At 41.1% G+C, this 15,175-nt stretch overlaps 1 protein-coding gene across 2 annotated transcripts in view; it reads left to right on the top strand.

Moving 5' to 3' along the window:
* PDS5A (PDS5 cohesin associated factor A) overlaps window positions 1-8,507 on the top strand; it is a 78,160-nt gene extending 69,653 nt beyond the window's left edge. The window contains exons 30-33 of one of the 2 annotated variants that reach the window (XM_041470425.1): window positions 1,492-1,631; window positions 2,641-2,746; window positions 5,183-5,535; window positions 7,308-8,507. In XM_041470425.1, the coding sequence (XP_041326359.1) occupies window positions 1,492-1,631; window positions 2,641-2,746; window positions 5,183-5,535; window positions 7,308-7,311 (603 nt within the window). In that variant the 3' untranslated portion in view covers window positions 7,312-8,507. The other variant, XM_041470501.1, reaches the window with a different exon arrangement.
* The last annotated feature ends 6,668 nt before the right edge of the window (window positions 8,508-15,175 follow it).

The raw sequence follows: 15,175 nt of genomic DNA, 5'->3' as shown, positions 1-15,175 counted from the left end.
GACCCGTGTGCTGAGGCTGAGTAGGCAACAGGAAGTTTTATATTTTGTCCCTGGAGAGCAGTCAAGGAAGTTTTCGTAACTGGCATGTCACATTCTTCATGTAATTTTACATTTCCTTAGAGGCCAAGTTAATAAATTAAGGTATTCCCGAGAAGAAAATATATTTCCCATGGGTGGAAGTTGTGGTGGAGCAGGCGGGAGAAAGATACTATAGATGCTGGAAAACATTGGCTAGCAAAAAAAGCAACAATCTCTGTAGAAAAGGCTTGTTACTGGACATGTGTTCAGTGGCTGCATCATCCTAGTTCTAATTCTGCACAGTATTTATTTAAATATATTATTCTTTAATAATTTATTTGCTCCATTTGCTTACTAGCTGAGTTTACTGCATGTCCAAAGAAGGAAAACAAAATGAGTGAAGTGTCTGGAGCACAAGTCTTACAAGGAGAAGCTGAGGGAACTGGGGTTGTTTATCATTCCTGCCAGACATAGTGCTGTAACACAGGGCTCTGGGGGTCCCAGGGCCCATCACTGCTGTTGAAGACAGAGGCAAAGATGGGGTTAAGTGTTTCTGCTTTGTCACCTCCTGTTTGTGAGGTGACCAACCTCATCAAGTAATGGCCCAGTATTATCTCTGATCCTCCTTTTGCTTTTGACATATCTTAAAAAGCCGTTTTTGTGACCTTTATGGTGCTGGCCAACTTGAACTCTAATCAAGCTTTGGCCACAGGAATTTTCTCCCTACAGTGGTGAACAGCATTTCTGTAATCCTGCCATGTTGTCTGTCATTGCTTCCAAATACTGTGTACTTTCATTTTCTGCCTAAGTTCCAGAAGACGATCCCTGCTCAGCCAGGCTAAATTTCTGCCTCACTTGCTTGACATCTTATACTTTGCAATTGCCTGCTCCTGTGCTTTAAGAGATGGTTCCTAAAAAGTGACCAATGTTCATAGATGGCAGTACCTTCAAAAGCAGATTCCCAGAGCACCCAAAAGTCTTACAGCGCCCAGTCTGTTGTCCCCCATGTACAGGGCCACGGTTGTCCATAAGGCCGAGGGCAGTTGATCCAGAAAGATCCGGTAATTCCTTGTAGAAGGATGTATTGTTAGTAGCATCCTGGCTGGGTGGTCAATAGTCAGTAGACTCCCACAACAGTATCAACTTTATTTGCTTTCCCATTCATCCTTACCCAGAGGCTCTCAGCTCTAATATTGCCTAACATTTTGGCTTTTGTTGAGACTTCTCCAGCTGCTCTGTCTTCAAAGCATGTGAGAGAGAAGAGCAGTTGATTAAGTGCTTTTAAATTACAAGAAGTAAAAGGATAAACAATGTTTTTAAAGTAAAGATAAGGTTAGTAGCTGTAAACTGATGGCACTGTGATCAAGACTCTTATCCCAGGAAAAGTATTTTTAAATACTCAAGCAAATATTTGTAAAATTAAATATGTATCTGAAGTTTGCATTTTTTAAGATTTAAACTTTTTTTTTCTAGCCAAAACCAACTGGTGTATTAGGCACAGTAAACAAACCATTATCTGCAACTGGAAGGAGACCATATATTAGGACTACAGGATCAGAGACTGGAAGCAGTGTAAACTCTGAGCTGAGCTCTTCTGCAGGAAACAGATCAAGGTATGGGAGTCCAACATTTCTTTCATCAGCTCTTTACTTAATGGTCTCAACTGTGCTTGCAAGTTTTAGGACAGGAGATGATTTGGTGTGTGTGTTTACATGTTGGAAGAGTGTCCTTATTTTGTCCAGTTTTAGAAAATGTAGTAGTTCTCAATAGGTAAAATCTCCATACCTGCTTTTTGGTTCAGTTTGTGTCATTGATGTTTTGATGTATAAATTACCATTAATCCTGATTGGAAACAAGAAACTTTTTTGATATAGATGGAATATTCTGAACTGTGTAAGGGTGATAAAAATAAGCAGGCCAGGGTCTCAGTGGAAGGATGCAACATATGATGGTAATACTCCGTGTTTCTTCTAGCAAGCATTATTTTGATATGGATGCAGAGTTTTAAAATTTGTTGTAAATCTGGAGAAACAGTTTACACTTTCAGATTTTTAATACTGTTTAATTTGGTTTGGAATTGATTACCTGGCTAAAATAAATGGTTAAAGAAAGCAGAGAAAGTCAAGTCTAGTTGCTACGTTTCATAAGGCCAAAGGGAAGTATAACTGCGCTCAGAATTCGTTCTGTAAAGTGTGTGTGATATAAGTTGTAATAATCTTACTTTTCTCTTTTTTGTTCTTTTGTTTGCTATGAAGTTGTGGCATTATTCGTGTTTATTATTCTTCACTACATTTTCCAGTGTTGGCTCTTTCTATCTGGAAAAAGAACGCAACCTATTTTAGAGCTCTGGTCTTAAGTTTGCAAAAGTCATTATACAGTGGTGTGTCTGTGGTAAGGGATTTGGCTCTGTGACCAGCCAATTCCTTTCAGACCTTTCCCAGTTCTGGGAAAGAAAATACGTGTGTGGACTCTGGCAAACTCAATTGTTCTTAAACTAATTATTTAGCCTATTGCATTGATTCCCCTTCCCCCTACCCCCTTTTCTTTACTCCAAATAATTCCAAACGTTTTTCTTCTTTTCTGTATATTTTTGGTTTATTATGTCTTCCATGGTGTTCCCAGGGAACAAAGTTCAGATATATCAGAAACCGGAGTCAGTGAAAATGATGAAAATCCTGTGAGGATTATTTCGGTCACACCAGCAAAGACAGAACCTGTGAAAAACAAGGTATGTCCAGGGATTTTATGGACTGATGTCTGTAATAAGCTTGACATTGGGGTTTTTTTCAGTACACATCATTGCATGTGGTCTCTGAGGAGCTGGTAACATCCAGTTTCATTTAATATAGTTGTCAGTTTCCCAGCCTGACAGAGGGCCCTGTATCTTCAAAACAGCCATTTATTTTATCCAGAGTAATTTATAGCACTCATTTGAATGGACTTCATTGTTCTTTTCTAAAATTCCAAAGCATTCCCACATTTATTCTGCATTATCCAGTGTAAGTAACAGTGAGCCTGGGATTCAGAGTGAAAGGTTACACCTATAGTAGCTTCAACTGAAATTACTGCCAAGAAAATGTCAAGTGGTCCTACAGCATGAAATAAACATCTAACTTTGGAATTTTGTCACAACTAAAATCTTAATTAAACTATTAAAAATATGTTGTGTGGTTCACCCCTCTTTCATTAAAGGGAGAACACCATGTGTAAATCATAATGATTTTTTAACTTATAAAACATACAATAGCATGAATTTTAGCACAGTTGAGTCCTGCACCTGGGACAGATTAAACTCAAGCAGCTGTACAGCATGCTGGGATCTTCTTGGCTGGAGTGCAGGTTGGCTGGGAAGGACCTGGGGGACCATGCCCAGGGGATAACCAACAGAGCATGAGCTGGCTGTGTTCCTTGGCTGCAGTGAGGACAGCAAGCTGTGTCCTGAGTAGTCAGCAGATAGAGGGACGTGGTTATTCCTGCCCATTTGGCATTCATTAGGCCATACATACCTGGAATACTGTGTCCCCCCCTCATTTGATGCAGATACTGAAAAACTGGAGGGAGCATTGCAGGGGGCACCAGGATGATTAAGGCATGGAAAAGTTATTGTGTGAAGAAAGGTTTGAAGTGTTGGGTTTGTTCAGCTTAGAGAAGAGAAGCCTTGGAGAGGATCAATCAGTCTTTCAACGTCTAAAAGGTATTTATGGAAAAGATGGATGGAAGGAAGTATTCTCAAGGCTGCTTGCTGGAAGGACAAAAGGCTACTGGAAAAAGTTGCTTCGGGAGAAATTCTGTCTGGATGCAAGCAGGAAAAAAAAAATACAAAAAACCCCCAAAACATTGTGGAGAAATTTAAACACTGGAGCAGACTGTCCAGAAAAGTGGTGGATTATCGGTGTTCATGGCTTGACTTGTCAAGGCCCTGGATAACCACTGAGGCCCCACTGTCAACAGGTTTGACAAGATGATTTTTAAAGATCACTTCCAACCTAGATGATTCTGTGATTTAAAGTAGATTTTTGTAATAATGTAGGGATACATAGATGATTTAGGCTTTTTAAGAAGTTACATATTTGCTTAATCTCTTTTTTTAGATGAAAACAGAGTAAGCAGGTGTTTTGGATTTGTATCATTGCCTAGAAAAGTTAGGCAAAGCATATACAAAGTAAATGTTCAAAAATGCTTTTTAGGTTTTTGAAGTTGAAATTTCAGAGACTCTGTAAAGTTCATATGAATAGCAACTGTAAGTGTCTACGGTGAAGCTGCTGGAACAGTAGTGAAGGTTACAGAGATTGCCTGACTCATTTGAACACCTAAGAAATAATAGGAGAATATTTAACAAAAAAAGTCCTTGGTTCAGATACAGCACTTAGAATAGTGGCATTGGTTTGTTTGAAATTGCTAAGTCATCCCAGCCATACTTCTTCTCTGCCCCTTCTCCCAGCTGCTCTGGAAGTCAGTGCTCAAGTGAAGGCTTAGCATCCAGTTGCTTCCTCTTTGATTCCATATGAATACTGCTCTCTGTAGAGAACTGCATTGCTAACCCTTTCTGTTCCACATACACAGACACCTCTTCATGGTATTTAATCACTTCATTACCATGCATGTAGGCCATACCCATTCAAGACATGACAAGGAATTAACAAACACAGCAAGTTGCATTCTTGGTGTGATCTTACTTCTTTATTCCTTGGGTTTTTCTTTACTGGCACTTAGGTCTTCAGTAAACTGCACCTTTACTGAATGTTGGTCTCAAAATTTGCATGTATGGAAGTAAACAGTAAATACTACTGTATTGAAATAATTCTTTTGCTTCTCAGTTTTCTCTTGTGATTTGACAGAGAGACAGTAAAAGGAACTTGTCCAGAAAAATGATCATGGGAGGAGCTCATGAAGATAATTATTCTTAGTGTAATCTCTCTCACATCAGTAAAAGATAGATCAGCTGCAGTTACTAACATTACACACAATGTAGAAAATGTTTTTGCAAGGATAAGGTCCAAAATCCCATTTAGTAAAACTTACTGCTAGGTCTAAGACCATGTGATGTGTTTTCATAACAATACTTACAGTTTTAAAAGCTCGTGTTTCTGATGGAAGGAGGTCACAGTTTGGGTTTGCCTTTCTGAATCTTTTTTTCTTCACATTCATGATTTTTATTTTCTAGGAGATGAATTCTGATCAGACAACACAAGGAAATAGCACTGAACGTGGGAAAAAAAGAACAGCAACAGCATCTGGAACTGAGAATATTCATCAAAAAACAGAAGAAAAAAGTGTAGAAGAAACAGGCCCATCGCTTGCAGCAAAAACCAGAAGAGGGCGACCAACCAAACCAGAGCCTCAGGGTACCACTGCAAAAAACGAGGAGACAAACAAACCACCTGTCAGGGGAAGGAAGAGGGCAGCAGCCAACCAAGAAGGTCCAGGGAGTTTAGAGGCAGGTAATGCCAAAGCACCAAAACAGCAAGACACAGCAAAAAAGCCAGCAGCAGCACAGAGACAAATTGATCTACAGAGGTAAAAATAAATAATTAAATGCATGGCGGGGGGGTGGTCCTTTCCTGTCTCAAGTCAGACCCTGAGTTTACAATTACAGCAGACCTAGCATAGTTAAGGGCACAACTAAACCACAGCAGATGTTGCAACCATATGTTGTGTTGAGTCCTATTTTTTAAAAGTACCTGGGCAGCTGGAGTTGGAGAAATTAATTTGTTTGATCAGAACAGGATAAACTTAACCTGTTTTCACCAAATGTTATTTTTATGCATCTTAGTTCCCCTTCCTGGAATTGCTGCCTAAAGGAACTAAGAGTTGATGGTGTTTCAGAGCGTTAATTAATGCCAGGCACACTGGCATTTGGCTACTCTGCTGTGCCTCCCTTCAGTGATAGCAAAGGCTTGGAAACTGACTGTCTTTAATGCACAGGAAAATTTGTAATGCCAGCTGTAACTATTTTCTGGTATTTTGGGTCTGTGCTTGTTTTTAGTGTTACCAGTACTGTAATGCCTATTTTAAGTAACTGAAAATTAACATTTGGAACTTTGTAAACTACAAAACAGCTTTTGCGTGATAATCTGGCTACTTCAGTGATTAAACATGTTGACTTGGTTTGCAGTACAAGCAGTTCATAATGCGCATTAACACGAGAGGTTTGTTTTGCTGGACCTGGTACATAATTAATGCAAAAGTGTCCAAAGTGGGAGAGCAATAAGGTCTGCAAACCATGTGCTCTAAGAAATCACAAATTAACTAAAGAAAGAATCATTGGAATAGTTTCTTTCTAGAGATTTTTAAGTTGAAGATCGTGCAGAGAACCTTGAACAAAAATAGTTCTACCTTTTCTTCTCAGAGTAAGCTTTATACACGAGTAAAATGGTCTGTCAAGAGTATATTTGTGTACTGCCTTGCAATGTTTGTTTAATATGTCAAATTTCTTCAAGTCTTCAGAACAAATTGCACTATCCATAGCCTTTAATAAGCTACTGTATCAAATAACTTCTTTAAAATGTGTAATATCTCAGTGTTTCCTGGACAAAATACCAAAATATTGTTAACGTTTTTCAGAAGCCAGGTGCTTGGAAGTGATGGAGATTCACTGTTGGAGATAGACTCAAGTTCAGAATACTCTCAAAATGCAATGGATCTTTTTAAGGCCTGTGGGAGCAGCCAGGAAGATACTGAGGATACAGAGATAGCAGAGGGAGGCTTCCTTAAGGTGTAGCAGGCATCTTATATAGGACAATTCTCTGTTTTTACTTCTTTATTGTAGTTTGTACAGTAAGAAATCAAAGAAATCTGTGTGTAAAAAAGCTCTGTCTAATAGGTTTTTTGCTTTTAAGTAAACATATACTTTTAAGTTACTGTAAATACTTGGAAAACATTAGAAGTAGTGCCTATTCTGAAGTAAAATAAGCTATTTTTATAAACCTTGGTAATTACAGTTAATTAGATCAAGTTACTGTTCTTAATCTCCAATTCTAGTGAAAGCAGTTGGATAACTGTTGATATTCATGATAAATATTACTTGGTTATGGAATTATAAAATGCACAAATCAAGTTGTGTAGTTTCAAGTTTATCAGGAAGTTATGCTGTACAATGAGGAAGTTCAGTTGTATTCAATTAATTATGTAATTGTTAAGAAGATACAAGATGGAGTTGGAAGAATCAGTACAAAGAGTGTCAAAACTAAAATCTACTAAACAATATTTGGTAGGATTTTGATTCAGAATCACTTGTAATTTCCATGTCCTTAAAATTAACTGTCATTTCCTTTTCTCCCCTCATAAAGGTAAAAAGAAAACTTGCTCGAAAAGGGAGGAAATGAAGGCCAAATAAAGGCATGCTCCAAGCTTCTGCAAAAACTAGGATTCAGAAATTTCCTGTACAGGAACTTAAATTACTTCAAAACACACAGCTTTCAGCTCTGAAACCAGAAGGAAAACTATGCTTCCCTTTCACATGAAATTAATCCTTCTCAATGGAAATGTAAAGCAGAAACTCTTGAGAAAGAGGCTAAAAGCATCTGTACTTATTTCCCCAGAGACTTTTTTTATGAAAAGTCAATAATTAAGCAAATTGCTTAACACTTGGTTCCAGTTCCTGCATTCTGGAGTTTAAAAGTGTATTTACACCATTAACTTTCATGCTGCATTTTTTTTAAAGGAAGTCAGAGAAGGTCCTTACACTGACATTGAAAATTCATGATCCTAGAGCCAGGTATTCCCATGTTTCACAGAAAAGGTAGAAGTCTACTGAATGGATTTTAAACAAGACTAGAGGAAAAAAAAAAATCACAAAAATTTTTTTTTGCTTTACTTTTGGAGACTGTTTTATGTATAATTCTTTCTGCCTGCCTACTTTTCTGCAAAAATAAGATGTACAGATTTCAGTTCCCTGCTATGAAAAGTCATGTGGTGGCAATTTTATAAATGTTGCTTTCTGATTTTTATCAGAGTGGGAAAGTAATCACTTAAAATTGTTATTAATTCGCAAGTAGACATTTCATTTTTTAATTTTCCCTCCATTTTAGTTTAATATAATTTGCAATAAATGTACATATTGATGTTTGTTTTATAAAAACATATATCACTTTTAAGTGTTTTTACTCCTGCGGTTCTGTTGGAATATTCTAAATTTTAAAGGAGTAAAGACAGTCCAGCATTTGATTTTATAATGTTTGTCACCAGATTTTTATTATTGATGTAAAGAAAAAAAATCAGTTTTTAAAAATAGTTGGACTTTGGCAGCTTTGTAAGGAAAGTTGGAAATGTTTAGGATTGCTCTCAATTTTAAGCATTGTGCTGATTGGAAGTAAGTCTGTTTTGCATTTTGTCTTCCTGTCCAGGCTCATTTTTTAATGTTTATTTTAGAAGATTGTTGCATCAATATTATGTTTCCTGGCATTGTTCAGCATAGATACAGTGTACACTTTTATGTACACATGATCATATTTAAGTTTGTTGCATAAAATAAACGCTTCTAGGTGTCACATGGCAGTCTTTTTCTAATTTTTTTTTCTTTCACAGAAAACTTAATTGCTGTATCTGTTCATGGGCTTGGACATTCACAGAAGTACTGTACAGAGCAGAGGAGCTGTAATGCAGACAGTGGTGTAGTTCAAAAGTTGCATTTTTGAGGTGAAGTTGTGGTGCTTTGTCTTGTGAAGGGGGTTGGGTTGGTGTGCAGTGACAGTGAGGAGTTTGCTTTGCTTCCCACTGCCTCAGTTCCCCATTTCTCCTCTGCAAATTGTTTTGAAATCCCTTGATTCATATAGAAGGGCTGGATACTGGTGGCATCAGTTAGGGATTGCTTGTGCTCTAGAGTGGGTAGGCTGCAGTTGTGTGCTCTTCAACATGACTTAAGTCTCTCTTACCAAGTGCGTACAGCTGGTGTTGCTTTTCTTCTGTAACAAGAAATCAGGCTTTGTGCATAAAGCAGTGTGTGAGCTCCCCTTCTAAAGCAACCTGCAGTGCTTTGACCTGAAGGATTTGAAATGCTTTTGACAGAGAGGAGATTTAAAAATCATTTAATTACACATCTATCAGGGGTTTGATTTCTAAAACTGAAATAATTTCACAAGGTGGATTTACTGATTGTAGCACAGTGTTTTTTTTAGTGCTCTGGTCAAATACTTCCCTCTCACAAAAGTTAGAGTGTTTTGGTTTAAACTAATTTTCAAATGTTTTAGTTCAAACTTTTCTGGTGCTACCAGAAAAAAAAAAAAAATTCTTCTTAGAAATGAGTTCTGGTACTTAGTGGTGTGCCTTTAACAGCGATCTGAAATCTGGACTTGACACATCTTGCAAATAGTTCAGATTTATTTCCAAAAGCTTTGTTTTTTATGAAGTGGATAATTATTGGATTTTTTCCTTTTTATCTTCTTTGTTCCGTTTTTAATTAGTTTCCATGTCACATTACTCAATGAATCATAATAGAATGATATAAGTTAGAAGAGGTTTCTGGAGGTTCATTCCATGCTCAGAGCATGGTTTTCAGTTGTCTTTCTCCATATGGAATTATGTTGAGTTTTTTCTTTTTTTTTTTTTTTCTTTTTTTTCCTTTTTTTTTTTTTAATGTGGACATTTGAGTTATTTTCATATGCTGATTATCAGTAGAGTCAGTTGGTGCAGTCATGTAGCAAATTATGCTGGGCATAATAGGCTGAGCCAGAATGCAGCTTACAAGAACACCCAGCAGGGTGGCCCCAGTGGCTCCTCTGGGAGCTTGCCCCAGGCGAGGCTGTGCCCAGCGTCCCCCTGCCTGCCCCGCTCCCCGCCGAAGCCCTGGGGGCAGCCGTGGGCTCTGGGAGCTGCCCCAGCCAAGGGTGGGCAGCAGAGCTGCAGCCCAGGGCCCCTGAGCACTGAGAGCACGCAGGAGCAGCCTGGAGAGCCAGGGCAGAGAGCACAGCCCCACTCTTCCACAGGTGGAATGATGCATTGCCTGTGCTGCTGGGGCCTTAAAATGAAGATCTGTTAAACAGTAATGAGTATAAAACTCTGGAATTGAAGGCAACGTATTTCAAAGAACAGGGGGGTGCAGTGTGTGTGTACTTGGCCATCTATCAGTTTTCAAATATTGTACATAAGAGTGGGGATTCTCCCATTACAATATGGAAGCTGATGGTCAGAGTTCTTCACTTGTTAATGTGCAGTTAGTAGGAAACCTGATAAAACCCAGTCTTTATGGCTTTTTACCAGTGCAGGATTTAAAGGTGCTGAAGTTTCACATTCAGTTACATAGTTAGAGCTAAGTTCTTGTCATCTTTTAAGTTCCCATCTTCATAAAAGTCTGGTGTGTCTCTTAGCAGATATACATTTATTTCTGTTTTTTTGTGTCTTCTGATGCCTGGACTGCACAGCTTTTGTCACAGTAAGACAGGAAAGCTGTTCTGAGAACATGCTTTGTAATCTACTAAATTAAACCTCTACCACTCAGCAAAACTAAATCTGAGTAGTTGTTTGGGATAAAAAAATAATGTTGTCTAGAGCAATCTTACACAGGAGAAACAGCATGCACTACAAACCTTTTCTGCACATGCTAATGAGCCCTGCAAGTTTTAGAACTGATAAATAACAAAATGTTATCTAAAATATACTTCCAGCTGGTAGATACTTAGCTCACATTGTTGAACCAAGTTCAGCATCAGACTGGCTCTTGAATGTCAAGTTAACTGATGGGGCTGTAACAGCTGCACTGTTTCCTCCAAAGACAAAGAAAGATTTGGGATCCCCAAACATTTGCAGTATACAGGAACCTTGCTTCTTAAAGAAATCATCCATGTGGATCCTAGTTCTCTTGCCTGTGTATTTCATTATTGTCTTTATCAGCAGTAATAGTTCTGTTTGTGCCTGAAAATCAAATCTCAGGGAAATAGCCCAAGCTAAAGAAGTTGGGCTGTGAAGTCTGCTTGCCAGCCTGGCTGCAGGTGCACTGAGCTGATAACCAAGCATTAGTCAGAGTGGCTGGTCTCAGCCCAGGGCACTGTGTCTGGCTGCAGGAACAGATTTGCACAGGGAGCAGCAAGGTGTTCAAAAGCAGGGAGAGCAGTGTCCTGTACAGCAGCAGTCTGTGTCCCTTGAAGGCTTCCCCTGCTTGAATTCCTGACAGGAGGGAATCGTCATTCTGACAAATACCCTGCGTATGGCCAGAAGGAAGCTCAAACAATACTATAAAATACTCTTAAACTTCAAAGACCAACAGTAGCTTCCATTCCTGAAGAGTTTTTAATCTGCACATTCTGTGGATTGATTTGCCTCAGTTCCTCAAAGACAGAAAACAAGACAGAACTTCCTCAGAAGCAGAACTTGGAAGTGGTTGCTGACAACCTGTCCCTTCCTAGCTGCACAGCCTGAGTCAGGAGAGTGCATCCAGGATGTCCTTTTATTTCTAAATGAGAGACCAAAGCAGGTGAATGACCCAGTACTCCCATCAGAGATTCCTTAGCACCAAGTCAGTGTGGTGAGCCACAGGATGACTACTTCCACAAATCACTCCCTAGTATACTTTAGATTCAGAATAGGAACATCTCTGATTGGGGGAGCTTCCCAGCCCTATTTTTTGCAGTCTGAAAGGAGACAAGCAAGTTTTTAGCATGTGCACCTGCTTGAAAAGAGATGAGTGGACCACAGCCAAAGGCTTGTTGCAGTTCAGACCTCCTGCCCCCTCAGGCCGAGCAAGCCGCAGGCGCAGCCCCTGCTCTGCGGCAGTTGGTGGGAGCAGCTCTGCAGCCCAACCCGCTCAGCACCACACGGGCTGGAAGATGTGTGAGCATGTTCCTCAGAGCCCTGGTGTCATACCAGGCAGAGGGCAGTCATACCATTGGAACAAATCCTCCTGTTCCTCTGTTGGAAGGACTTTTCTGACTTGCAACAGAGCATCTTCTCTCTGCCTAGGTAAAGTCCTGACACTTTTACCAGGACTCTCGGCCTGCAGTGGCTGGGCCAGCACGAGGAAGTCAGGCTCATGGTGACCCCTTCAGCTTTGCAAGAAATGACTAAGGAGCCATTCAGCTTTGAACCTGGTGGAGTCATTGCCAACTGTGCGGCTCTATCCATGGTCAGCAAAACCAAGACCTCTATGGGCAACACAAGTGGATGGTGTAGTTGGGTCTTGTGTTGCTTGGTGAGGAGGGACAGCCATGAGGAGAACATCTGCTTTTCACTGCGAGGTTTTCACAGAGGTTATCCAAGCCAGTTTGTAACTCACTTAGATCATGCTGGCGGCTGTGTAGTCTCATCAATGTGCCAGCTCAGGCAAAAAGCCTGACCAAATAGCTCTGGAAGACTGAGCATCCTCCTATAACCCTGCCAGCCTCAAGAGTTCAGATGTATGTTCATAATGCTGCAAGCTGGGCATGCTTCAGAACAAGAAATACATGTTCTGCTTCTTCATTCAGGCATTTAATTCTCTCATTGCCCTGGAAGCAGGAATTGATGTGTTAGCTCTGATGCACCAGAGCTCTTGAAGGAAGAGATGGAAGGTGATTATGGCTGTTTCTTTGGTGTTGGGTCCAGTGGCTGTAAAGCAAGTGGGGAGTCACGGCGTGCCCTAGTTTCTGTCCCCAAACCAGAAACAAGCTGGGTTTTATGCTGATGGCAGAGGTCTGAGCCATCAGTCTCCTCTGGACTATCACAGGACATGGCAGGAGCTCCATCATCCTCCCATGCAGAAACAGGGTACATTTTTAATCCTTTCTAGTCCCAACACATGTAGGAAACACCAAACCCTCACAGACTGCACGTAGCAGAGCGTGGTGGCATTCACAGAAGTCCTGGTGTGTTTTACCATGAGGTAGATGTGGTGGTATCTCTGGCTCTTCAAGTTACAGAGACCTTCCTGGTCAGATAATCCTTCAGAGTGTATCAATGTGTGTGAATACCTAAACAGGAAATAGAGCCAGAGGTACATTCCTAGAGAAGTGAATGGAAATTTGAAAAGTTTCCTATTTCCAGGCCAAATTTTTTCCTAACCAATTAATACCAACCTGAGATCACATCCCTTGTAGGTGACTGGTCACAGCAAAACACCCATCGCTGCATCTACCCCTTGACTCATCACCCCCCAGGGTGGCTGGAGGCTTCTGCTCTTGGAGCTTGTGCCTGTGGAATGGAGAGGGGGATGGGCCCTGCCAGTGCTGGCACCCCTTCTTCCCCACTGCCTCACTCCATCTCCTTACACACTTTCCCCAAGCATGTTGTGTCTGATCAGCACACTGTTTTCCTATGGAACCACTATGGATGTGGGGCTGTTTGGCCATCTTTGAGGGCACCTCTATCCCCAGAGCTACATTCAGAGGCACAGGGCCTTCTGTTAAATTTACTAAGATTTGCCAACTTCCTCAGATCTCAAGAGCTCAAGTCAATTTTCATTTGGTCACTCTTCAGCCTTGAAATGGTAAGGAGTTTCTCCTCCAGAAGACCACTTACCCTGCTGTGTCCAAGCCCCTTCCTGCTGCTACATGGGAGCTGCACCACATGGCAGGGCAGCAGAGCAGGGTTCCTGCTCTAAGCATTTCCCTTGCACGCATTCTTTCATGAGGGTGGTTTTGGAAGCTGCCCAAAGCAGTTGGCCAAGATGACAGCAGAATGTCATTTCATTCTGCATCACTGAGCTGCTTTCTTTCCAAAACATACCTTTAAGCCAAAACATAGGTTGTTTCTTCTTTTGGGTTGATGGTGGGGTTTTTAACCTTTTTGCTATTAAGAGTACTTTGTCATTTCACTCTTGCAGGATGTGGTGCCTTTTGTGTCTCTTTGCTTCTTTTTCAGCCCCATCTAACAGACCCAGGCCCCCTGCATACACACACAGTCTCAGTGTGGACAGCTGGCTCCCTCCAGCCCATCCCAGCGGAGCAGGGCCTGCCACTGCTGCTGGCTGTGGCTGTGCAGAGAGGCAGGATGACCTCCCTCAGCCTGCTGCTGACACTGCCTCGTGCAGCCCAGGATACAGTTTGCTGCCTTTGCCACGAGCACAGGTTGGTGGCTCATGTTCAGCTTGGTCCAGATCCCAAACCCCCAGGTCCTTTTCTTGCCAAGCTGCTTTACAGTTGTCCCAGCTTGTACTGGTGCCTGGGTTTTTCCTCCTCAGGTTCAGGACTCTTGTCTTTCCCCTTCCTGAATTCCTCATAGATGAGAACCATTCACAGGTGAAAAGAATGGGACACAAACATTACAAAGAATTACTTTCCCTCTTTATTTTTTAAGAAATGTTTGGGGTTGGTTAGTGCTTTGTTTTTTCTCTCTCCACCTCAGCATTGTCTGACCCAGTGAACTTTTGGTAACTACTTTGTTCATACATATTTTCTTCCAAATAGTTCTCTCTCCTGATAAGCATTGCCTGGAGACACTTTATCCCAGTATGAACCAATGTGGTTCAGACCATTTAAAGGACTGGAATGTGGAATAAGATATAGTGGGCAACATATATGAGAAGCAAAGAGTGAGCAAGCCCCATCCCAGCAGGTTGCTCATACACAGGATTCATTTCTTGTGTCTTTAACAGAAAAAAAACCAACCCATCAGATGTCTTCATTCCATTTGCACTGACAGCTTGGGATCCTTTAAGCCACTTTCTACACTTCACACCCAACAGTTTCTTTCAGCAAGGTGAAGATGTGATGGCCACCACTTCCAGAAACACCTGGGACCCATTTGTGTTTGGTGTTTGTACTCCAGCCTCGTGTTGATGGAGATTTAAAGCTGTGGCAGTTACAGGATTTCCAGTGCCCACTCTTTGTTATGACTGACTGCAGTGTGAAATGGGACCAACCAATTCTGCTTTTGAACCAAAATCTGTCTTGGTGCATAACTGGCTCCTATTTTAGGAGGCTATAACCAGCAAAATGTTCCTCCAATAAAGGCACCCTCCTGCCCACCTCTGCGCCTGGGCAGCAGGTGGAAGTATAAAAATGGGGATAGGCAGCTTTGCTCTGGTCCAGTAATGTGGCTCAGCTGCAGGAACTTCCCAAACCTCTCAGGGTCAGCAGGAACTTTGACTGTTCACCATCATGATGTTTTTAAACTGCCAGTTGTGAGAAGAGCTTTTGGGAAAGCCAGAGGGAAGAGACCATGGCACTGTCCCCTCCCCACCCACTAGAGGTGCAGGGGGCCACAAGGCTGTGCCCTGCACCATTTGCACGCAAAGGCAGCTGTACATGGA

Source organism: Pyrgilauda ruficollis, unplaced genomic scaffold (assembly GCF_017590135.1).
Source record: "Pyrgilauda ruficollis isolate IOZ18807 unplaced genomic scaffold, ASM1759013v1 scaffold1, whole genome shotgun sequence".
In the NCBI taxonomy this organism is placed as follows: Eukaryota; Metazoa; Chordata; class Aves; order Passeriformes; family Passeridae; genus Pyrgilauda; species Pyrgilauda ruficollis.
The sequence above is the reverse complement of the archived record's forward strand: the minus strand, read 5'-3'. Positions and strand labels throughout refer to the sequence as shown.